The 25282-nt window shown below is 47.9% G+C and overlaps 1 protein-coding gene across 1 annotated transcript in view; it reads right to left on the reverse strand.

Annotated features, from left to right (window-relative positions):
- Positions 1-750: 750 nt before the first annotated feature.
- Positions 751-25282, reverse strand: part of SF3B1 (splicing factor 3b subunit 1) — a 322360-nt gene continuing 297828 nt past the window's right edge. The window contains exon 25 of the mRNA XM_086955420.1: positions 751-1227. Coding sequence (XP_086811546.1) covers positions 1069-1227 — 159 coding nt within the window. The 3' untranslated portion in view covers positions 751-1068. The remainder of the gene's footprint in view (positions 1228-25282) is intronic.

Genomic DNA, 25282 nt, shown 5'->3' on the forward strand with positions numbered 1-25282 from the left:
CGCCCCTCAGCGGCAGGACGGCCGCTTAACATTCATGCTCGTGGGGATGTCCAGCAAATGAGAGGCACTCAGGCACACAAGAGCTTTTCCCCTTAGGCTTTTATTAGGTCAACAATAGCTCTCGCCAGTAAATTTAGCATCGGGCTGCACATTCGGACGCGTTTCGGGTCTCTCCCTTCTTCGGCGGCATTGGAGTCCGTGAACACCATTGGAGCCCCCACCTTCTCTGTTATGCTCGACATCCCCACGAGCATGAATGTTAAGCAGCCGTCCTGCCGCTGAGGGGCACCACTTCGAAAACTATTGCCTCAAACTAATACAGTCAGTCACTGCACAGGTCTGTGTTGGAAATCTACCCATTACAATGTTGACATGGCTTAAAGCCCGAGCACTTAGGTGGGGACATTGTCTCTACTGCACCAAAGAATGATTTTTCTTTGCGAGACAATCTCCTCACAAGAAGAGTGAAACTTTGGATTAAGTTAAAAGGCATGAAATAAAAAACAGAACTGCAATTATGGCACCGGTTCTGGTGTTATATGGCTCTGCTGACATCACGCTTCCACTTCTGATGTTGAAAGAGCCAACACCAAATTTTGCTGCAGGAAAGCTCCAGCATACATTTTCCAGATCAAGCATTGCACCTGGAATATTCAAAGTCGTTGAATCTGCAAGTAAAACAATTAAAGGTTTGAATACATGCTTAAATGAAAGGTGAGCTGGTAAACAGAAGTGGAAAGGAGTCTTAAATGTATTTTATACACAAATGTTTATTTTTCAAATAAACACCCCCCTTCAATACAAGGAATGAAGTCTGAATCTTCGTAAAGATGAATTGAAAGTGAAATCCCTCCAGTATTCTGTTTAATCACATTTTCTTGGTCACTACTGGCTTTGTGTTTACATCAAAAACAAGGACACATTTTAAAAAGCATGCTACTGCATATCTAGATCTGTGAAGGTGCTATCACCTGTACGCCAATGTGGAATTTCAGATTTTTACATAAATCAATTTGAAGCAAGTTTAAGCAAGTAACAAATTTCTACATATCACAATACTAAATACAGTTACAAGATGTAGTCTAGTTCATATCGAATGTAGGTGTTCTTTTCGTCGTTGTAGATTCTGGGATAATGCGCAATAAGTGCATCCTGTGAGCCAATATAAATAGAATTATATATTTTCCAGTAGACATCTCTGACTTTTCTGGCCGGATGGAACAAGCCCTGTGGAGAAAAATCAAATTGGATTTAAATTAGCAGGACTACATTTAGCTTTTGAGTGGTATGTTGCAGCTATGTGCAACAGTTTTGCTGCTGCTTGATGCAGGATTATATATAAACACACACACACACACACACACACACACACACACACACACACACACACACACACAGTTTACAAAGAACCTCTGTGGTCATCCTAAACCTGTGGTAGCAATTCAAAGACATGGAGTTACATTCATTGTTTTGAATGAGGAATAGTGGCTTACTTCTGATTTTCTCCTTAATTTCAAGTGGTAAATCAAAATGAATGCAAATGTAACTTTTATACTAGCCCTTGGTAAGCATAGTTAAAATGAATCTGCAATTTTGAAAAATTAACCTCATCGATGCTGGAGATATTCTTCTCCTGAACTGGGCCATAATAGAACTGGGTGTGGTCATGACGAGCTCAGCTCGTCATGAGCACACTAGCACCGTGCTTCATGACGAGGTGACCCCTACATGAGCATCGAAGGGGCTAAGCACCAACAAAAGAATTACTAAGAAAGATCAAGAAATTGGAAATTGAACAACCTTCCTTCTACATACTTAGTGTTATTCAGTAAGAGGTGTACTTATGCAGCAAAGAACATTCTCCTCAGCATCAAACCCAACAACCACATTAGGAGCTTCACTCCCATTACAGCCAATCAATTACCCCAGCTAGGAATGGGATATCAAAAATCATCTTAATTAATAACCTGAACTCATTTGAATGATCTTAATTAATAACCTGAAAGGTCAAGATCCAGAGATCGCATACATTTCAAGGAGTTCTAAAAATACAGACCAGTTAATAAAACCAACCAAATAGGACCATAACTCCTTGTTTACCTTTACAGTTGCATGCTCCCTAGAGGCAGTACATTGTACTTCAAGGCCAACAAAAATCGGGGTGAGATCAGCAACAGCATTTGGGGTTTTAAAAATAAATGAATGCACCCGCACCAAAAATCCTGGACGGTCTACCTCTTAAATTCTATCAAATCCCTCCAAGCTGAATTGGCACAGACTTCCGGATCTGTACAACCACTTCAGTGAAATATCTAACTCTCCGGCCCATATCCCTGAAATGCAAATTGTAAAATTCTGACAAACCGACTGAACTGCATAATTACTAAAATAGTTGAGCAAGATCAGTATGGATTAGTGAAAGGAATAATACTAGCTTTTAATATTAAATTATAGGGTTTTGTATTGAGTAAACTAACACTCCTGAAGGAGTCTCTTGTCACTGTACAGCTTTGGCAATGAGAGACTGCTAAGACTGCCAATGGCAATATATTAAATGTCATAGGTGAAGCTCCTCGTTTTTAAGGCCTTTCTGAACTTTAAAAGCATAGCCGAGGAGCGGATTTCAGAGGGAATGGAATTTCACTAAGTTGTGCCTTGAATCCTGAAGACTAGGCATCCCCACTTGTAATTTAAGCACAGAATTTCAAAGTTGGCTATGTTAGCAAGCCAGAAAGTTAGGAGCAGTATCATGATACATTTGTACATCATACAAGATGTTTTGAATAAAATCTTTTTAACTGGGAGCTGATGAAGTTGATTGATGTTGATAGAGAACAATTTTTTGGGGAGACCAAAGATTGATCTCACAAGGGTATTTTGAATTATTTGCAGTCTTTTCATAGATTTAGCAGAAAGACTTCGATAGGCTGAATTGGTGTAGGCGAGATGTGAATGGACAAAGGCATTCGTGATTATCGGCTGAGCCAGATTTAAAAATGGCAATATGTGTCACAGGATACTGAAAAAAGGATATCCTGATTTCAAATAGCTAACTGCATGAGGGCACTCATAACTGCAGCAGCTACAGTAGGTTCTCAGAAAGTGGGTTTGTTATGAATTGTCAAAATGTGAGATTTGGCTGGGTTTCATTTTTTTTTCCCTCTGTGAAAATGGTCATGGGGTAAGATTGTGTTAGAATTGAGGGCATTATCCTTTAATTTGACAGTAATCCGAGAATCATCAGCATTAATATACACACTCACATTAAAACATTTAAGTAGTTTTAGTGAGAGGTTTGGTAAAAAAGCAAGGAGGAAATCGCAGAAGGGTGGTGGATGCTTCAAGCCAGGAAATGAAGTCCGCTGGAGTTTGATAGATTGGTAAATTGGTAAATTAGTCGGCAACCGAGTCAGCGGTTGTTATGGAATTCAAGAGACAAGAGCAAGACTTGTGTACTAAATTGCTCAAAGGTATGTAGTGTAGTCATATTATGGCAGATTATGGCAGCTCTCCCGCCTAGGTTAGAAAAGTGTATGGTTATTAGGAACTATGTCTTCAATTCTTGGTTTGCAATCAGCTAAAAGTCAAGTTTACGATAGAAGTAGCAAATCCAAGGAGTCATTAAGGTGTGAATTAAAAACTTTTTTCACTACTGATCATGCACTCCTTACGCAAGCTCGTAACTTAGTCTGGAGTGAAACACTATTCTAGCATGAGACAGGTGCACGAAGGATACCCTCATGTTTAAGGCTTTGTCAAGTTTGTAGGAATAGTAAAGAAAATATTAAAAAAAAACATCCAACCAAGCCAATGCAATCCCTACTGCTTGTTGTGCTTCGCAATCGGTTTTTGGACAAGACTACTATGAGAGTCAGAGAGGTAGTGATGGGCACAGACGGGATTTCCTTAAAGGTACCTGGATACGTCAGTTAATACAAGACTACTATCTAATACCTCCAAAGCAAAATCAGATGAACTGATTATACTGAAATGCATTTGATGGATTTGAATGGCCTCATCTCCAAATGTTTGGGCTTGCCACTCAAGCTTATCAAATACATCAAACTCTTATATAAAAGACCCAAAATATCACTCCTCACTAATTGAATATGCAACTGTAGAATAAACCTCTAGAAAGTGACTAAGCAAAGATTCTCTCACTGCCCGCATTTTTTCATCCCAGCACTAGAACTGTACAGAGAAAATTAGGAAAAACTAAAAGCATATAAGGCAATAAAACACCTTCCCAAGAATGCAACAGTGCATGCCGACGACATTCTCTTCATTAATGCATAGCATTCCATCCAAAATTTACTCAGCAAGATTGACAGGTATGCCTCCATTTTTGGCTATTAGCTTAACTAGACAAAACAGTTTCTAAAACCCCTAAAATTACTATGAACCATCACTTTTATAAATGCAACTACAGGTGGTGCACAACAAAAATAACTTGGTACTATCACCATATATACAACCTCTTCCACCAATCTCAACAAAAAAAAAGGTAATTGAAGAGATCGGAGAAAAACAAATGTTTCTCCTCATAATTGTTTGTGGTGGTGCCACCTCAGCACCATCAAAATGACACTGATCATACTATACACCTTATAGAAGTTTCCATGAACCTTTCCACTGCCCTTCCACATAACCAGGGCCACTAGAATTATGCGGCAGGGGAGGGCTGAATTTTGCGACAAGAAAAGCCAAATTATGAGACCTGATGTAGCATTTTTTGTGAAAAGATTATGAAGTAGTACTGTCATTTTTTCAAATGTTAACCCTGTCTGGGCAAAGGTTTCACTGAATTAGTACCAGTAGAACACCCAAAAACAGTAACAAGCAAGAGAAAGATAACCACTCAACCTTTTCATTGGGCCTTCAACCGCGATTTTAGGAACCTTTGATTCGTTTCAGCAGGAAATAGTTTTTTTGTTAAAGTACGCAGATTATGCAGCAGATAATGGATTATGTGGCAAATCCATACTTGCTCGAGAAAGGAGTGGGTGCAGAACTGCATATTTCCAGTCGCCCTGCTCGTCACGAACAGGACCGTAGGTTCTTTCCATAGAAAGACAGACAACCCAGAATCATAATCAAGAAACTTCAACTGGCTAAATCCATGGGAGGTGTGAACTTTCCTGATATTTGCTGAAGTCAGCAATCACACATTTCCCCAAGGAACCCAGTTGTTAGCAGCAGTGTCCATATGTCACCCTTGAAGCATTGCTTGTTAGCTCGACCTCTCAGTATGCCTTTTCAACTACTACGAATAAAAAAAAAACAGATGCTTCTTATACATTTCCAAACCAGAAAAGTTGCCCAAAAGTCGGACCATCCTGGAATTACAGCTTCTAAAAAGGTATTTATATAGTCAATTATAAAAGCACAATTTTATTATTTTTTTCCTACAGGTGTAGAACAGTATGGCCTGTACAGCCAGGAATAAAAGACACTAAACAAATTACACAAAACTCTTAAATAATAAGCATTATGAAATTCAATAGAGACCCACATTGCAACCGGATTCCCACCATGCAGCACCCACTTGAAATACTCAAATAATATACAACTTTTCCGCTGCACAACGCTGAGCCACTAACAAAACTGTGAAAGTATGGTAACAGTGTTCGAAGGAGAAAATCCGTAAAACAAAGAAATCGGATGGTGCATAACATCATTAAGGACTGTATTAGACACGGTCTACTTACAAACCAGGAAGTAAAGGCAGATCATGACTCCGAGAAACAATGCAGCAAAGCGAATCGTGGACCATCCCCAGAGGTTGAGGAACAAGGAAAGAATATCTGGACAAAGGTAGATTTATTACAACGCAGAACTGTGGCGGCCCAAAAGGGACTAAACTGGGGTGGCATAGAGAGCAAAAGATCGATTGATTTCACTAAGATCTCGTGACTGGGTGTGAATGTTTTGATTGGTTCTGCATTCCGTCCATCAATTGTGTGCCTTTTGCTTTCTGGTCCAAAAGGGAGGAGCACAGGAAGAACAACAATGTACTGCGAGAAGGCAGTACAAGAACGGCACTTCTACTATAGTAATGGAAGGCTAAAGCACAGCCCAGCAGATCCCAAAGACGACTAGAGGAGACGAGCTCTAGATCGATGGAAGAGGCGGGAGGGAAAGCAACAGGAGAAGACCCCTCACTGGAAGGACCTGAGTGGAGGAATGCAGAGAAAGGGAAGAAGACGCTACCGATCAAGACAAAGCAAAAGGCACCGCTCTACAGGAAGAGAAGCCACCTGGAGGGAGGCGCTGCATATGGCAGTTCTTAAAATGGTCGGACCAATTTGAGCACCCTGGATGAAGACCAGTACCAACTGAAAGGAGGCAAATTGGAGAAGCCCATCTGGCAAGGTCCTGGCAGAATGGGGAGGATGGGTGGGCGTTAAGGATTCTGTGGCTACACAACGTCTCTAACAGATACCACGTTACAGAAGGTAAGTAACTCGTACACCTGATAGAGACATCTCGCCACAGATTCCTTAACTTAGAATAGATACCACAGCCATACCCCAAGGCGGAGGTAGGTCTGCAATAGAATAGAATAGAAAGTGCCCGATTGCACCGAGCCGGCCTCCAAGTGACAAACTATGTGGAAAGCTGTGGCAGAGCAGCCAGTAAGCAACCCAAGGAGCTCAGAGCAAAAGACAACGGGATGCAAGGCATGACAAAACTGCCAGAATGGCGCAAGACCATACCTGTGCGAGTATGAGATGTAGAAACGGCACTAAGCCATATACCAGAAATGAAGAGCGTGTCACCAACGAAAGCCAGAGGACAAGTGGAGGGACTTAATCAGAGCCTACCAGGCGAGGCCTTGCAAGGGAGGCCGGACAGGCAGCATCCAGGAAGCGAAGGGCAAGAGGCAGGAACTGAGAGATGTCTCAAAAGAACAGGCGGGAACATAAGACACGCCAAGTGCACACTTAGTCAGATGAAGGCGACAGGTGCAGACAGCACCATGCTGAAGCACACCGAAGTGGACCACAATGAGAATATGCATATAGCAGCAGCTACGGAGACAACAAGGTGGCGTTGCTAATAAGAGTACCGGACTGCCCAATGGAAGATAGACGCAGGGCGCAATACCTGGGACGACCTTCATCAGAGGAGCTGGAGGTGGAGTGGCCAGGCAGAATTGTGATCCCAATCTGACTATGGTTCTGAGGCCCAAACTGAGGCTTAAGATGCAGGGTAGCAGTGATGGTGCAGCACAGCAGTGAAGGAGACACAGCTCACTTTGCATCTCTCCTGCTGTGTGCTACATTTCTTCATTAGTAGTGCGCATGTGCCAGATTCTCAAAGCAGAGCGGCTGCTTGGAATCTGCACAGGTCCGAACATCAATCTTGAGCAGAACTTAGTATGTAGTGGCCTGTTTTCATTCTTAGGTCTGGCCTAGGCAGTGCTTGTGCTGTCTCTTCAAGACATGCTGTATTCAGGATATGGGCATATAGCTCCGCCCACTTATCGTCCATCAGTTTAATTGGCTCCTGTTCCTGTACTTTGTAAATGGTGGCTTTTCATTGGTCAATAGGTAAAACATTGGCATTTATAACGCCAATAACTCAAACTTCTAGGTCATGCGCACTTCCTACAATGGTTGGAAGCACGTAGTGTTTGTTTAAATACCCCTCACACACCAAATGGGCCCTTGGTGTCATGCTTCATCATGGGGGTCTTACCACCCCGCTGCAGGACGGGCGTGCTACTACCTACGACTACATGGGAGCACTGTTGTTCAGTAATATGTGAAGTGTAGAAAGATGTAAGTGGAAGGGTCAGGATTGAGCGAAAATAGTGTGTTAAAAGGTACCTGGCTCTTGTGGACTAGTAATTTTAATAAATCTACGCACAAGATGTATTTACAGACCTGTAAAACGAGGTAAGGGACAATGGTAGATCCATTTATAGATTGATAGTCGCATGGGTATATATGCTGGTTCCACTCATGATAGCCATTACACCTTTAGGTACTTAAAGAACCTGCTGGAGAGCACATTTGTGAATCAAACCAATTAGTCCGGCCGGGATGGCATTACAACCGGCAGTAAGGTGAGACACCTTAGCCTCTTACACATGGCGTGAGTTTAGTATGGTCTATTCATGCATATTTGGTGGTGTTATGGACATGATCACACTTGTACTCTTATACAGGCAGTGGTGCTAACAGCGTAAGGTGTCCAATGCAAACCAATGGGAACTGGCCTGGTCACAAAGAATGTAGAACAAACAGAACCAGACAGGTAGGACCCAAGCTGTAGGAAGGTGGATACCTGACTATGGTTGCCCCCAACTTTTTGCCTGGTGTTTTGCTGGTTTTCCGACTTAGTTGGCCTGGGACCCTGCCAATCAGGACCCCAGGCCTACTGCTCTCTCTGTAAAATGGATTCCATGTACCTTAGGTACATATCCAATTGGTACTGGGCCACCTTATCAGACACTGTAACTCAGGGCATAGGTGTACCCAGGGCCTACCAGGGGTTGAAGCATGTATTATGCCACCCCTGGCTGGCCATCTAAATCTGACACAACTGGCTGCACGACAGCTGGGGCAAGGTGGTGTAATCACCCTTTGCTTTAGATATAGTATACCTATATCTAACCCTAAAATGGACACACAGATTCCTATCAGTCACTCCTATGGCAGGCCTTGACAATCCTGAAGGCAGAATGCTTGGAATCGCGTGAGATGGTGCTCTGGCATGAGCTGAGCCCGTTTGCAGCTTGCGGAACCAAGTCCTAATAGCTGTTCCATGATAACGCATACCATATACTCTTAAGTGCATTATAAACCTCGCGGTTAAATGCTATCTTTGGTATTGCTTTATCAAAACATGTCGAGTAAGGTGTCATATGAATTGAAATACTAACCCCTCGGCAATTCTGGCGACGGGGTTAGCATTCCACCCTTCTAGAGGGACACGACATGTGTCTAACTGTGAACCCCGGTTAAAGTTAACTCAAGCCTCAGCATCACAAAATGGATGCTGCCACCACAGACACAAGTCTGACCCCCTGCAGCTGGGAGTCCTTCCAGCGAGGGGAGCTTGGACAAAAGGTTTCCCGTCAGAGGCGGTGCTAGCACCATCCCAGACAGGGTTTTGTGTATCCTGGGTAGGCAGGGCTTTAGAGGAAGGTGACTGCAAGTGGCACCCCGGTGCTCACTATGCATCTGCCGGCTAGAACCAGTTCCAGGGGCACACCAGCCCCTGAGCTGGGGAAAGTCCGGCATGGGAGAGGGGTGTAGCCACCCCCCTTCCTGGTCCCACCCCTAGGGCAGGACCTAGTCGCGTACCCACCCCTTTCTTTATGATAAAGGCAGGAGCGGGGACCCTTCCAGATTAGATCATCTTTGAATCAAGAAACTACTTTCTACGAAAGGAACTCTCGACTCTTCTCAAGATTTCTCCCTTGTGGCTAAGGAGTAGTCACCCTGCATCCGCAGGCACCATCTAAGAACACTGCGGTTTGCTGCACGTCCTTCCTCCGGAATCCGACCGACCAGCACGACGAGACCCGGCTTCCCTGGCACCTCTGACCTCTACCTACCTCTACAGCTACGCTGAGAACCGTAGGTGCGACGAGACCTCGAGGGACCGGCCATCATCAGAACTGCACGACTTCTATCCAGCACGACCGCTGAGGGATCCTCTGGTGAGTGCTTTGGGGTCCGAGAAGCCCCGACCCTGAGCAGCTCCAGCACCGAAGACCAGCCCCCCAGCATCCACGAGATCTGCGTGGGGCCCTTCTGCTTTTTGGCTGCTCACCGCGTTGTCTGGCTACTAGCCCGCTGGCTTGTGGCCTTCCCGACGACGACCGACGACATCACCACTGCTAGTCTGGTTGCTCCAGACTGGCCCTGGCTCCCTCCCAAAAGAGGAGCACCCCGGACCCTCCTGGTCCACTCCAGACGCCATTTTAGGTCCACCGCGTGGGCTTGAATTTGCCAAGACTGGTTGCCCCAATCCTGGGTCCAGCGACGTCGACAGAATCAACCATCGTGGGACAGCTCGCACCTCCATCCTGGTCGCCGACAACGCCTCCTGGTCCGCGAGACTGCAGAGCCCGGCGTCGCCCACTCACCTGGTCGAGGTGACTCCATCCGGTGCCATCCTGGTGCCCATCTGATCACTGGCTAGTGATTCAGGACTTGGTCCCCTCTGCTTACAGGTGTCTTCCATCTTCGATCCAGGCTTGGATCCACCGAACAATCTTCACTGGTCGCCTGCCAGCAACTCCTTTCAGGCTCCTGGTTCGTCAACGAGGATTCCCGACGTCTTTTCAGACCTATGCAGCCGCAGCCCCTGGGCTAGGTAACTTCGGCATTTCGGTGCCCCAGCTTAGCCTCACTATCCAAGGGTCCAGATCCACTTTAGTTTTCAACCTATCTTATCGGGTTCGCCCGAGAACACTAACTTTGCTTTTACTAGCCTCCATAGACTTGTCCCGCACCCCGCGTGAGAGTGCACACTCTGCACCCGAGTCCCCTAGGCCTCCTACTAGTCATCTGAAGGTTCAGTAACGTAGTCCTAGCGATTCCAAAGCCTATTAGTCCAGTACTTACCTGCTAGTAATTTCGCATTCCACTTCCATAGTATATGGTTTTCCGTGCCCCTCGGGCATTTGTGTAAATTGTGCAACTTAAAGTATTTTCGTAAGAGTTTTGTTGTGTGCTTAGTACCCTGTCCTCATAAAGAGTACAGGGCTGTTGTGATCTAAATAAATACACTGTTTATTTTCATAACACTTGTGTGGTGTCCTTTCACTTGGTGTTCAAGGGGTATATGTGATGGTATAACAGCTGGCTTAACACGCCCTCTAGAGTCTAGCCTAAAGACTGCTCTTGTCCATGCTCCTAGGATAGCTGGTCTATCGGTTGACTTGCAACCAATCAATAAAGGTTGTTTGGACTGACACATAGTGATCACTAGAATAGTGAGCACTGCATATCAGGCCAACTTCACACAAGCCCCATAAACAGATGACAGTAAATCTAGGTTCAGCTGTCATGCATGACTTATTGGCATGCAAGCATGCTATAAGAGGTGATGTCCACAGAGGGTTGCATGATACAGTGGACACTATTCTTATTACGGAGACCCTGATTGGGTGCTCGAGATCATGTAAACAGGATTTAATAGAGGAGTTTTAATTCACATGTGTACCGACACCGTACACCTCCTGCCTTATTTAATTCAATCAATGTATGGATAACTTACTTTGATAAGAAATTTATTGTTCTAGGAACAAATATTTGAAATGTTACTACAAACTGATCAGGTTTTTAGTCACATACTGTAAAGCGTATTGGTGGTTTTAGGGTTTACACTTTAAGGTGATACTTGCTCACAGCTCTAACAATATGGTGATATGTTTTCGCCATAATTGTGTTTATTACATTTGATATTTATGTTGACACAGACCCCATCATATTATTTCGAGCCCTGAAGAAGTCGAGGGGTAATCTCCAGGCGAAGAAACATTTTGGCTGGGTTGTTGAATAAAAGACAAAGAAAAGAACATAAGTGACAATACTGGATTTCTTTTGTGCTTAGACTCTAAGATGAACATTCATTTGAACATTTGAGCGTGTGCACAGGATTTATTGTATAGCCTTTGCCAAACTGCTTGCATTGAAGGGGACTTCCCTTGTGAAAGGCATATTGATACAAAAACCTGAACATCCACCTTAAAACAAGAGACTCTCGGCTAGGAGTGTCTCCTGTGGTTTGTTCCCGTACACATTTGCCTGCTGGCCTTGTCCGTCACATTGTGGGCCAACTTTAGACACGAGTCGGCGAGGTTCCTGCCCTGGCACTCCTTTTGTATTTCTTTAGGGAATGTTTCATGATGCCCTCCACCTCACCCCATTGTTGAGGTCTGTAGAGATTGTCGAGGGTGTTGGAGTTGGCAATCCTCCACTGGGTTGCAGACTGTCCATCTTTCTGCCCACTAAAATCACCCTTTTGCTCTTATCTGGTGGTGGGCCAGTTGACGCTGGTACATTGCCCCTCTTTCTTGCCACTATATGGAGTAGACTGGAACATTCCACTTTATGTACATGGGGACTTGTGAGAAGTGTTCATACTTTTTTTTTAAATGCACAGGGTCACAGCCTTACCTGTGGATTGTTTACAGAAGGCCTCCCTCCTTTGGTTGAGGATGCTGAGTTGCAATGGTAGGCCTTTCGTGTTGGAATCCTCCTCAAGTTGCACTTAATCGGTGTTTGCCGCCATCCTAATGAGTGCATTATAGATGAGCAGGTCATCTGGTGGGGAAGACCCGGAGGGGTATTTGTCGATGCCCTCCTGGGGGGATTCTGCATCAAGGTCCTGCCAAATGTCATCCTGCTGTTCCTGTCCCTTGAGGGTGATGTGAGTCTGTTGTTGAATAACTCCTGTCCCTCCTCTTGTGGCTTTGGGGTCAAAGAGGCCTTGATGTCCGCCTCATTACCTTCTTCCATCAGCTCAGAGTTTCGGCAGGATGCAGAAATCTCTTTGAGGCCTCATCAAATCCCTGCTTTCTTTTAAGGAGTGCTGTCATTTCAGCTTCTTTCGCTTGGCTTCCCAATTGGTGTCCCTTTGCTTGGACTGGTGCAGCTCTTTCTGCTATGTAGTCCTTCAACTGTTGTGTTTTAACGTTGAGGCGGTCCTTTCAAGAGCTTAGAGGCTGAGTCTTGGTTGTTTTGTTACCTTCTGTCGCTTTCTATACTTTGCTTCCTTCACTGCCCTCCTCGTGTTAAACTCCTCTGTGCATCAGCTGTGTCCGATGCTAAACTCTTACTCTTCACTAGATAGGCCCAACTGTTTCAATGAAGGGTGCATTTTTCATTTCTGCTATAGGGTAGTGTGCCAAATGGTCCCTCAGCCTCCAGCGTCTTGGGTTGGAATTCCAAGCAGGCCTCTCAGTCTTACGCACTGTGCCTCTCTAAGGATCACAGATGGCAGGTCTGGTGTTGGTCTTTCTTTACTAACTTGTTGTGGCAGTTGAGGCAGAACTTAAAGGGTGTATTATCCATATCCCTTTAATGCATTACTGCAGCGCATTCTCAGGCCACGTGCTCTTAGCTAGACGGGTCCCCGTCTGTGTTGAGAGAAGGATTCCTTCTTCGCGCTTCATTGTATGTATGTCCTCTGATGGTAGAATGTTGCACAGCATGTGAATCCTGGAAAGGATTCATGCTACAAAACGTGTTCTTCAGATGGATGCTTCTAATCGTAGATTCCTCACATTAGAATACATACTGAAGCAAAACCTCCCAAGGGTGGAGGGTCTGTAGAGTGGGCTCAGACCAAAATGTTTTGCAGGACCGAATGGAAAAATGTCCTTCGTGGCAGAATTTCTTGTGAAGGCAGCAGTGCTTTGTGAATGTGTGCACTGACTACGACGTGACAGACTAAGATATCAAAGGCAGAGGACTATGATCCTCACAGGGTCCTCTAGTGCACAGCCTTCCCTTTCTTTGCCTTGGGAAACCACACAAAAAGCTTTTCCTCCAAACGGTGTTCCAGGATCTAATAAATGGAAAAGCTTAAAGCTCTTTTGGGTCCAGCCGATAAAGCCTCTACTCCTCCTTTGAGAGGGGAAGAGGGGTAAAGAACACTTGTAGGTTGATGGATTGCCCAAGGTCAAAATGAGCCACAACTTTTGGTAAGAAGGAGGTCAGAGTCTTAAACAACAATTTGCCACAGAAAAAGGAGGTATAGGGGGTTTGCACCGATCGTGTATGATAGTCACTCATGTAAAGAGCTGAGGTGATCGCAACGAGGAATACAGCCTTTAGAGTAAGAAGACGCAACAAACTGCTGAGTATCAGATCAAAGTAAGTACACATGTGTAACATCAAATCCAAGTTGAGGGTCTACTGTGGCGCAAACAAATTGAAAGGCTTGACAAATAGCCTTCAATAGTGTACATTGCAAGGCCGTGCTGGGTTGAGGACAAAAAAGAAACAATGAAACACCTGACAGATTGGCTTGTGAAGGGTTTGTCTTAGCGTACTACACTTCAGGCCGCAAATATCGTTCATCACTGGGCATAAATGGAAATCATGGAAGGAAGCCTGATGGCAAGGATCACATCCACAACTTCGGGAGGCACAAAATAAACTAATAGTTTACCTGTCGGTGTAGTTTTGCAGCTTGAAGATCTTTCTGGATTCACGATGCTGTGCATTATTCCTCGGTCTAGTAGTTGGGTCCAGAATCGTAGTCTTTTCTTCGTAGCCCAGGTGGTGTACTTCCTGTGACGTCGGCACGCTTCCTGCAGAAGCTTCCACCTTTGGGCGCCATCTTCGGATTTTTTTTTCTTGTTTTTGTGTTCTGTTTGTGAATCCTTGGCAATGTTTTCAAGTTCTTCCTTAAAGTAAATTATTTTTCACTTGGTCTCTTAAAGTGTTTGTTTGTATTTTATTAGTGGTATTTCCACCTTCTCCTGCCTCATCTTGCTGGCGGAGGTGGGTGGGTTCGCTAGTGAATCAAAGATTTTCAAGCTGCAAAACTACACCAACAGGTAAGAAACTATTAGTTTTGCAGCGTGAATCTTTCTGGATTCACTATGCTGGGTATTGACTTTGTAGCAGTTGGTTACGTTTGTGGCGGCTGGGTGGAAGATGAGCGTTGGCTGTTGAATATATGTTGAAGCACTTTGTCCTACTTGTGCTTCCTTGTTCATCTGTTTATCCACGCAGTAGTGCTCAGTGAACGTGTGCACTGAAGCCCATGTTGCCGCCAGGCATATGTCTTGAATGGATGTGTTAGCCAGGAAGGCAATTGTTGCTCCCTTTTTCCTGGTAGAGTGGGGTTGTGCCCCCTCTGTTAGTTCTTGACCTGCCTGCTTGTGGCAGAATTGTATTGTCTGTGCGATCCATCGTGCAATGGTGCCCTTTGTTACTGGTCTACCCAGGAAACTGCTTGCGAAGGACACCAAAGAACTGTTTTGTTTTCCTGTGCTCTTTAGTTCTTTCCATGTAATACATTACTGCCCTTCTAGCGTCCAGAATGTGCAGTGCTCTACCTGAGCTTGTGGATGGTTTCTGAAATAAGCTTGGTATTTGTATTGTCTGGTTCATGTGAAACCTTGACACCACGTTTGGCATAAAGTGTGGGTCAGTTCTCATTACCACCCTATCATTGTGTATTTGAATGTAGAGTTCTTGCAGTGTTAGCGCTGGCAGTTCGCTTATCGTGCATAGAGAGGTGATTGCCACTTGTGAATTTGTAGTGATGCCTGATGAATGGGTTCGAAAGGTGCCTTCATAAGCTCTGTTAGGACTAAATTAAGGTTCCATGCCGGTGGTGGCATCCTTTTGGGTGGTGCTTTTAGCCCCTTCCAGGAATCTCTTTACTACTTGTGATGTAAAGAAGCTCTTTCCCGTCTCTCCTCTTGTGTAGGCTACTATCGCTGCTAGGTGTACCCTCAGCGAGGTGGAACTCCGGTTTGATTTGAGTAGGTGCGTTAAATATTTTAGCACCGTTGATTCCCTTGTCATCTTCTTGTGCAGTTTCTCCTTTAAACACCATTGTGTGAATCTTTTCCATTTTGCCACATAGTACCTCCGTGTGGTAAGCCTTCTTGCCTCTCGTAGCACCCGCAGTGTGCACTCTGGCAGTTTCAGATGTGCAAACTCTAAGTCTTCAGGAGCCATGCCACTAGGCAGAGGCTCTCTGGCTGGAGTACCTCTCCGTTTTGCATGGAGAGTAAGTCCTTTCTTTTCCCGAATTTGTGAGGTGGTCCCTGCGCCATCTCCACTATTTGTGAGAACCAGGACTGCCTGGCCCACTGAGGTGCCACCAAAATCAGTGTCATGTTGCTGATTCTGCATTTTCAGAGTACCCTGTGCATCAGTGGTATCGGGGGAAAAGCGTAGGCAAATGTTTTCAACCAGCTTATCCATAGGGCATTCCCTTGTGATTGTTCCCCTGGTTGCCAGTATGCGAAGTATCAGCATTTTGCATTCTGGTGTGTTGCACATAGGTCTATTGTCGGAGTCCCCCACTTCTTTAATAGCCATTGTGTTTCTTGTGCATTGAGCTCCCACTCGTGGGATGCAGATGTCTGTCTGCTGAGCCAGTCTGCCTCCACGTTGCCCTTCCCTGGTAGGTGTATAGCTAGAAGGTCTATTTTGAGTGGGATGGCCCATCTCCATATGTCCTGCGCTAGGTTGGATAGTGCGACTGATTGGGTTCCTCCTAGTTCGTTGATGTAGAACATCGTTGTGGTGTTGTCAATCTGTATCAACACTCTTTGCCCGTACAGTTGTTTCTGGAAGGCTTTTAGGGCGAGGAACACGGTCTTTAGTTCCAGGTAGTTCATGTGCCTAATCGCAGCTGTTGGCGTCCACAGTCCCCACACCTTGAGTTGGTTCATGTGTGCTCCCCATCCCTTCTGGGATGATTCTGTGGTGATGGTCACTGTTGGGTTTCGTGGTGTCAAAGGCTTCCCCTCTGTTATGTTATCCTTGTTCCACCATGCGATCTCCTCTTGCACTGTGTGAGTTACAACCACTAGATCTTCCCAACTTCCTGTAGCTTGTGACCATTGTTGTTGCAGCCATTCCTGGAATGGTCTCATGTGTAGCCGTATATTGGGTACTAGGTGTATGCAGGACGCAATCATCCCCATGATCTTGTTCGCTGTCCTCACTGTCGGAGCTCGCCCCTTCTGGTACGGACGTGTCTCCTTCAGCAGGGCAAGTGTTCTCTTGTCGCTGGGGAACACTTTGCTCTGTATGGTGTTGATCTGTGCGCCTAGGAAGATCTTCACTTGCTCTGGTTCCATTGAGGATTTCCCCCAGCGTATTGAGAATCCCAGTTCCGTTAGCGTTTTTGTGACCTGTTGTGCATGTTCCTTGCATTGTTTGTAGGAACTTGCTTTTATGAGCCAGTCGTGGAAGGGGTATAAGTGGATCCCTTCCCTCCTTAGGTGCGCTGCCAGGCACATGGTGAAGACCCTTGGTGTGGATTTTGGTCCGAAGGCCAGGGAGGTGAACTGGTAATGTGCTTTGTTGATGGCAAATCTCAGTAGATGTTTGTGCTGTCTGTTCCTGGGGATGTGTAGGTAGGCGTCCTTTAGGTCTATGGTGGACATAAAGTCTCCGTCCCTTATCTGAGGAATGACTTCTTGAAGAGATGTCATCTTGAATTTTTGTGTTCTTGTGTTAGTTGAGGAACCGTAGGTCCAGGATGGGTCTTAGTGTTTCATCCATCTTTGTTACGAGGAAGTAGTTAGAGTACACTCCCTTGTTTCTTTCTTTGAATGGTACGGTTTCTATGGCTTCTTTTTGGAGGAGTTCTTGAGCTTCCTCTGTAAGTAGCGCTAGTTCTTTTGCTGAGTGCATTTTTCTTTTCGGTCTGTTTGGTGGTTTCTTTTCAAGTTCTATGCAGTATCCGAACGGTATGATGTTCATTATCCACCTGTCTGTTATTTTCTTCCATTACTGGAAGAAGTGTTTTAGTCTGCCTCCTACTGGTGTTACATGTTAGTTGATATTTTGTCTGTGTGACCCTTTTTTGCTGACTTTGTTGTGCCCCTCCCCTAGAGATGTCGTGTGGGTGGGCACGGTTGGTGGTGCGGAGTCACTTTGAAGTGGGTTGATGGCCCCCGCCTTCTCGTTTGCCCTCGTCCATTCGCCCCCTCATGCGAAAGGACTGTCCCCGAGGTTGGTATTGCCAGGTTTCTTTTTGCTGGCCCTGCTGTGCTTGGTTGTCACCTGGTAGCCCTGCTGAGATGTCTGATGCGACGTTCCCGGCTGGTTTCCCCATCTTCTGTTTGGCATCCGTGCCGGTGTACCTCTCCTAATTCATCTGAATTGCAATGACCCCATGGACCTTGCAGTTTCATTATCCTATTTGAGTTGGGTGAGTTTCTCATCCACTGGTGCTCCGAACAGGGTTTCACAATTGAAGGGGGTGTTCAGGATGTTATTCTGTACTTCCGGCTTGAAACCTGATAGTCAGCCAGGCATGCCTTCTCTCTGTGACCCCTATCATCATGAGCCTGCTGGACGCGTCTGCCGCATCCAGGGCTGATTTTAGGCATGAGTTGGCTATATTCTTGCCTTCCTCCACCAAGTGTGTTGCCCTCTGTTGGTATTGCTCAGGGAGGTGTTTGAGCAGTTGTCCGACCTTGTCCCAATGCTTATACATATGCCTGTTGAGTAGGGAATTAAAGTTGGCAATGCGCCAGTGTACTGCTCCATTCCTCTCCATCTTCCTTCCAGTGAAGTCTATCCTCCTACTTTCCTTGTCTGGTGTTGGGCCCGAGTTTGTGGGAACGTTGGCCCTATTTCTGGCTGTTGCTGCAATGATGGAGTCAGTCAGCCGCCACGGATCCCTGGATGTAGGGAGGATCCTTAGAGGAGTGTTTGTATTTCTTCTCTGTCCTAGGTGTGAAAGATCTGCAGCTTGCTGGTTCCTTGAATGCCTCCCTCCCCTGGTTCAGGACACTGGTAGCAAGGGGAGGAATGGACTCCTGGTTTGAGTGGGGAGCAGGGTCTTTAAGAGGAAGCAGGCTTTTGGTTTTTCTTCCTCCAGTTTCACTCCATAAGCTGTTGCTGCATTCCTGATAATGTTGTCGATACCTATGTCATCTGGCGGCGAAGGTCTCGAAGGATACATCTCCATGGCCTCTTCCGGGTTCTCGGCGTAGAGGTCCTGCCAATCCGGGTCCTGCGCCATCGAGGATGCCGAGCCCAAACTTGTGTATGGTCTTCCTTGCCATAGTGTAGGCCCTCTTCCTCTTTGTGTTCTTGGGGCTCAGGAGTTTTCAGCGGCTCTTCGGCGTTGAACTCCTCTTTGTCCTCACCAGCTTCGACAGGATGGTGAACCTTTTCATCCGCTCGTCGAATTCTCTTCTCCTTGCAGGATGTTATCCATTTCGGCCACGAGCCTTCTCTTTTTCCTCTCCATCTCGGCAGCCTGTTTGGTGTAGAGTATTTCGGACGATCTCTTTGACGCAGACGTCAACGTTGAAGTAGCCTTCGGGTCATTTTCTTTAGGCGTTGAACGCGCCTTTCCGGAGGAAGTGTATAGACGACCTAGGGTTTTCTTGTGTTTTCGCAGTCTGGGAGTCTTTTTCGAAGGATCCGCTGGGCTGTTTGTCCCTGGATGCAGCTGCGGCTGTTGAAATTTTCAGCGCCAGTGCTCCTTTGACTTACTCTGTTTTTCGAGAGTCTGACACAAGCTTTCGAGAGTCTGTCGGGGTTTAGGGGTCGACGTCTCTCCTACCTCTTTTGATGTTTACTCATCCATCTCTACGACCGTGTAATCATCTGCTTCCTCTGCAATGTTGTCCTCTTCCTCACTGGAGAGGCCCAAGTCTTGAAGCGACAAGGTTGACCTTGGCCATGGATGCTCTAGATGTCTCTCCTCTGCCTCTCTCTAACCCTGAGTCTCGTCGGGGTAAAGACGGAGCAGGCATTGCAATCCTTGTCGAACGGCAGGCAGAGGTTGCAAACCGGATGCTGGTCCTTCTGCGCGAATTTGAGGTGGCAATTGCAGCAGAATTTGAACGGAGTTTTGTCCATTCCTGCGCTCAGGGGGGCCCCTGTGTGCGGGTGTAGAAGGTCTTTGGGGTGTCGTTTTTTTCTGTCCGGCAACACTTGCGGTTGAGGAGCCCTGCCAACAAAGGCTGCAGAAGAAGTTGGTGAGTTCATTAAGAGTCACTCCACAGTGGACTAGGTCTTGGGTCCATGTTGACAGTTGGCTCACTTCAACACAGGCTGGAGGAGGGGGCTCCGGTGAAGGGGTGCTTGGCAGCACCAGGTTTTGGCAGGGCCGGAGTCCTCTTTGTCATTCTTTTGTTGTCTGCAAGATGCAGGTGACACTTCCGCTGTCCCTTGGGAGGTCTGTGTCCCTGGGAAAAGGTTGCCCGGGCGCACAAAGGATGTGGGGACTCAGCAGCTGCGGGACAAGTCAACTTTTGGAGCAGTAGGCAAAGCCAGCAGGCAGGCCTGTAGCACTGGTGCTAAGTCAGTTGCTGGGTCTTCTGATCTTGCTGTCTGACTCGTTAGTAGTCTTTCTTTAGGCCATCGGGACCCATTTTTCTGGTGCCACGTGCTGCCCTAAAAACTGAATTAAGGGGAGTTAGGGGAGTGAAGGGTAGTAGCCAATGGACTAGGGACGCTTTGGGTACTACACCCCCTATATGACCATTTTCTGTTTTAGGTGGGCATAACCCTGTTCCAGAATTCTTAAGTAGGCCATCCCAAAGATGGCTACTTCTGAAAAGTCCTTTCCACCTCAGTTTAGCCCACTTAAGGGGTGGGTAGGGAGAGGGATCTGCCGCTGACCCAATCACGGTCCGTGAGCCACCATTGCAACTGTCTTGCAGTGCCCTCCGAGATCAAGACATGGTCGGACAAGTTGCCCTGATGCTGGGCCCACTGAAACTTCAGGTCCCACTGTAGAGCCCGCATCCGCCACCTGGCGTGATGCACCAGAAGGATGCAGGAGGCTATCAGCCCCAGAAGCCGCAGTGTCAACCTGACCGAGACTCAGGATAACAGCTGAAAGATCAGAATCAGAGCCTGAATATCCCGAACCCGCTGTTCGGGAGTATAACCCTGAAACTGCGCAGAGTCTAGAACCGCTCCGATGAAGAGGAGCTTCTGAGAGGGACACAGGTGTGACTTCGGCACATTGATGGAGAAACCCAGCAGGTGCAGGAGGTCGGCCGTAGTCTGGAGGTGTCTGACGACTGTCTGGGGCGAGCCAGTCTTCAACAACCAGTCGTCGAGGTAGGGGAAGACTGAAACCCCCAACCTGCGCAGATGAGCTGCAACCACCGCCAGCACTTTTGTGAACACCCGTGGGGCGCTGGTAAGGCCGAAGGGGAGCACAGTAAACTGAAAGTGCTCGTGGCCTACCGTGAACGGCAGGACGGGAATGTGGAAATAGGCGTCCTTCACCCCCAACGCTACCATCCAGCCTCCTGGGTCTAGAGCAGCCAAGACCAGAGCCAAAGTCAGCATCTTGAATTTCTCTTTCCGGAGGAAGCCGTTGACATTCCGCAGGTCCAAGATAGGGCGTAGGCCCCTTTTGCCCTTCTTGGGAACCAGAAAGTAGTGGGAACAACAACCACACCTACTTCTGGCCCAGTAACGCACTCGATGGCCCCCTTGGTAACTTCCTCTTGCAGAAGATCCAAGTGATCCCCCGACACGCGGTGGTACTGCGGTGGCATGGCTGGAGGAGTCGCCTCGAAGGGGAGGGAGTAGCCCCTTCTGACTATTTGCAGCACCCACCTGTCCGAAGTGATGGTGCGCCAGTGAAGGAGGTGACGGCGAATCCAGCCCCCCACTGGTGTCGTGTGGGTCTGAAAGCTCAGACTAGGAGGGCTTTGAGGCGTATGCTGCGGGGGTGGATGTGGACTGGCCTCGCCTTTGTCCCTGGGCACCGCCACGGCTGTTACCACATCCGCCACCTCGTTGGATGTTAGTCTGCGGCCCATGGTGTGGGGGCACCCCTTCCTTGGCCACGAAAGGAGCGAAAGGCAGCAGGCTGCTGGCGCGGGCCGACAGGCCCAAGGACTTGGCCGTAGCCCTGGAGTCCTTAAAGCGCTCAAGCACAATGTCTGCCTTGTCGCCAAAGAGGAGACTGCCATCAAACGGCATGTCCATAAGGGTGTTATGGACATCAGCCGAAAAGTTGGCGGACCTCAGCCAAGGCGTGGCGACGAATCGCCACAGTCGTTGCCATCGCTCTACCTAGTGAGTCCGTTGTATCCAGCCCTCATCGGATGGAGTACCGTGCCGCATCTCGACCCTCCGCAAGGGCTTGGGCGAGTTTAGTCTGGGCCTCCTCCGGACATTGTGGCAGCACGTCCACGACCGTGTCCCACAGAGAGTGGGTATAACGGCCCAAGAGGCCCGCTGTGTTAACTGACCGCAACCCCAAACTCAGTGAGAACCTATTTCCATACTGTTCGTACCTCTTGGATACCCGATCGGGAGCAGCCAACGGGAATGCGGTCTGGTAGTTAGAGGCATGTATGAACAGGCTCTTGGGGTGGGGTGGGTGGACAGGAAGCAAGGGTCGCCCGGAGCCAGGCTGTGGCGTCTGGCTACGTTTCTATCTACAGGGGGACCTGTAGCGGGCCTGGACCAGGTGCCCGAAAGAACGTCAGACAAGGCCTCATTAAACGGCAACAGAGGCTACGAAGAGCTTGCAGTTTAAGGACCTCAGTGAGGAGGTTAGTCCTCACGGCCGCGACGGGGAGTTCAAGGGACAAGGCCTTGGCCGCCCGCGTCAACACCAAACTATAGGCAGCCCCCTCGTCCGAAGCCACAGTAGGAGGGGAGACAAAACCAGTGTTTAGCGAAGTGTTCATACCACTGGTATCCCTTAGCTCACCTGCCCAGTCCTGATAAGGCTGGCACTCACGTGCCAGAGGGTTCTCAGACCCCTCCCAATCCATCTCGCCACCCATCTCCTGGTACTCAGGGTCAAATGATGGGGCCGGGTCATAGAAGTAGAAGTCTCCCATCTGCGTCGAGAGCAGGACCCAGATCGAGGGGAGGACCGGGGACGATGTCGTCCTGGGACGGCACTGGGGGAGACACCCTAGGGGCCGGCGAGGTCGTCCGGCGACGACCCTGGATCCGGAGGGGCCCTGCGGCATCTGGACCCAAGTCGCCCACGGCGTTGGGGCCGAAGCACCCGGCCCGCTTGGACTCCCAGACGGGGTCGATATGTCTGAAGGCGCCGCGGAACCCGACGGAGGAGTGAGCGACCTCATGGACGTGAGGAAGGCGTGTATGGAGTAGGCTGCGACGCACGCGGCTCCACCGGAGCCGCGGGGGCGGTGTCGCCCGAACCCCCGGCCGCGTCACGGGTGTCGGAAGAGCGATGTCGCTTCTTTGACTTCTTGTGCCTCTTACCTGAGGACTTGGAGCTCGAGGAGTGGTGTCCATCCTCCGAGCCGTGATGACTCCAGCCCCGCCACCGGTCCCTCGACCTCCTACCGGACCGGGACCTAGAGCGGCGCAGGGCCGACTGCCGGAGCTCTAGGCGCTTGCGGGTTTGCTCCCGCCTAGCCTTCGACGTCAAGGCCCGGCAGTCGGGGCACGACTTGTCATCGTGGCTGGGCCCCAGGCAATGAAGACACCGGCGATGGGGGTCGGTAACAGACAGTCGGCTGCAGTCGACGCATGGTTTGAACCCGGGCAAATCTACTGGCACCTTCGGAGTCGTTCGACTTCGAAAAGTGATAAAAAAATTATTGAAAAAGTTTAGTCAAAAAATGACTAAAGGTACCACTTTTTCCGGATCGGCGCTTGCTGGCGCGGAAAAAAGAAGAACTGATGTCAGCGTGCGAGGGCGGCATCTAAGTACTCCGGCAACGTCATCCCGGCGCCAACGACGCAGATGACAAAGGCGGAGCCGCAGATGACGCCAACCGACGCGCAAGGGTACTGCTACTCAAATGTTTCCAGATCTAGTCTGACGCCTGGGAATATTCTAAGGTAAGGAATCTTATACTAACCGGTTTCTTTCAGATCGTTTTTTTCACTGATTAAGCTTAAATTCTGGACAAACTCTTGACTATGGAGCCTTGTGTGGTGGAACAGACTACATGGAAAGATTCCAGTACATAAAAAATTCGAACACAATAGCAGTGGTGAACAATGGAAATAAAGGATTAGTTAGTTACCTGTATTCCTAGTTCTCTTCCAGGGGTATCCTCATCAAAATCATAAGCATTAGAATATTCCCGCACATGCGCGGGACCCCGGAAACACTATTATATGTGCCACACACATATACATACATACATATATATATATATATATGCAATAGCAGCCAAACAACATCAGAGCTGAAAAATGCTGTGAAGAATTTCCACCATACATGAATAATATGCATTAGAAACATGTGAAACACCAAAGATTGTTTAGAAACTGTTTTAATGCTCAGATAGCAGTAGAAATTCTTTTCACTCACTGAAAGCATAGAAAGCTCCCAGGCTGCATTGCAAACTCAGTCTAAAAAGACTGAAAAGCTAACCTGTAGCTGCATAGCAATAAACTGACACCGTGCCTTTAAGGCACTCCTGACCCCAGTATCCCATCATGCCTTAGGGGTGACAGTTAGGTCAGTTGTTCTTTCCGGCTCCTTCATGAAGGATCCTGGTTGCACAGCTCCACTAATTTCTGTTTTCGACAGAAAATTACTTCACTTTTAACAACTTTTTAACTTACTTTGACATTTAACATCTAGTCAAGTAAGAAACTGTCTTTTTCAGTCCGTTTAGTGAACATTTTCAACTGAGAATGCCTTCGCTTTTTGACAAGTGTCCTTGTGGCAACAAGAAGGCAAAATCAGACAACCACGACGTCTGTATTCTGTGTCTGCCTGAAAACATGATCCAGGCACCTGTCTTCATTGTGAGCACCTGCCAGGAAGAACTCTCAAAGACAGGGAGAGGATTCACATTTATGGCCTGGCTCACAGGTCATCCAGAGGAAGGTCTCCGGTGAGGAAGGGCTCCAAGAAGACTAGAACATCTTCAAAAGACAAGTCTTCACACCATTCTACTTTAGCGTCGGGCTCGGCTCTGCAGAAAGAACCACCGGTGGGTCATCTCTTCAAAACTACAGTCGACGGCGGGCTCGCCGTCGAAGAGAAGACCAGGTACGTCGACGACGTCAAAGAATCCAGCTCCGTCGGCGAAATCCCCTCCGCCGTCGTCAACCAGGCGGCGAACGGCGTCGAGGGAGGTCACTCATCCGCCGCCGTCGACCGGGCGACGGCCGGGATCGAGGAATGCGACTCCGCCACCGTCAACCAGGCGACGTTCGGCGTAGAGATCCAGGACCCCTCCGCCGTCGTCAACCCGGCGTCGAGGGAGGTCATTCCTCCGCCGCCGTCGTCATCCAGGCGACGACCGGCGTCGAAGTGTGACCCCTCCTCTGTCGTCTAAGAAACTACGTTCGGCGTCGAGGAACAAGACCCCTCCGCCGTCAAGGAAACATCGGTCGGCGTCGAGGAGGCATTCTCCGTCGCCGTCTCGTCTACGTCCGGCGTAGAGGATGACCAATACCCCTCCGCTGTCGTCGCACAGACATTCGACGTTGAGAGAGAGGACTCAGTCGACGGCTGGTCATCGCCGTTCGGCGTCGAGAGGCTCCGTCGTCGGCTAGTCATCGCCATTCGGCGTCGAGAGAGGCTCCGCCGACGGCTGCTCATCACCGTTCGGCACCGAGAGATTGTAGATCCTCGCATCGATCGCCGTCTAAGCATTTGACGTCTAGATTGATGGATC

The sequence above is a fragment of the Lissotriton vulgaris genome, chromosome 2_1 (assembly GCF_964263255.1).
Source record: "Lissotriton vulgaris chromosome 2_1, aLisVul1.2, whole genome shotgun sequence".
Taxonomy (NCBI): domain Eukaryota; kingdom Metazoa; phylum Chordata; class Amphibia; order Caudata; family Salamandridae; genus Lissotriton; species Lissotriton vulgaris.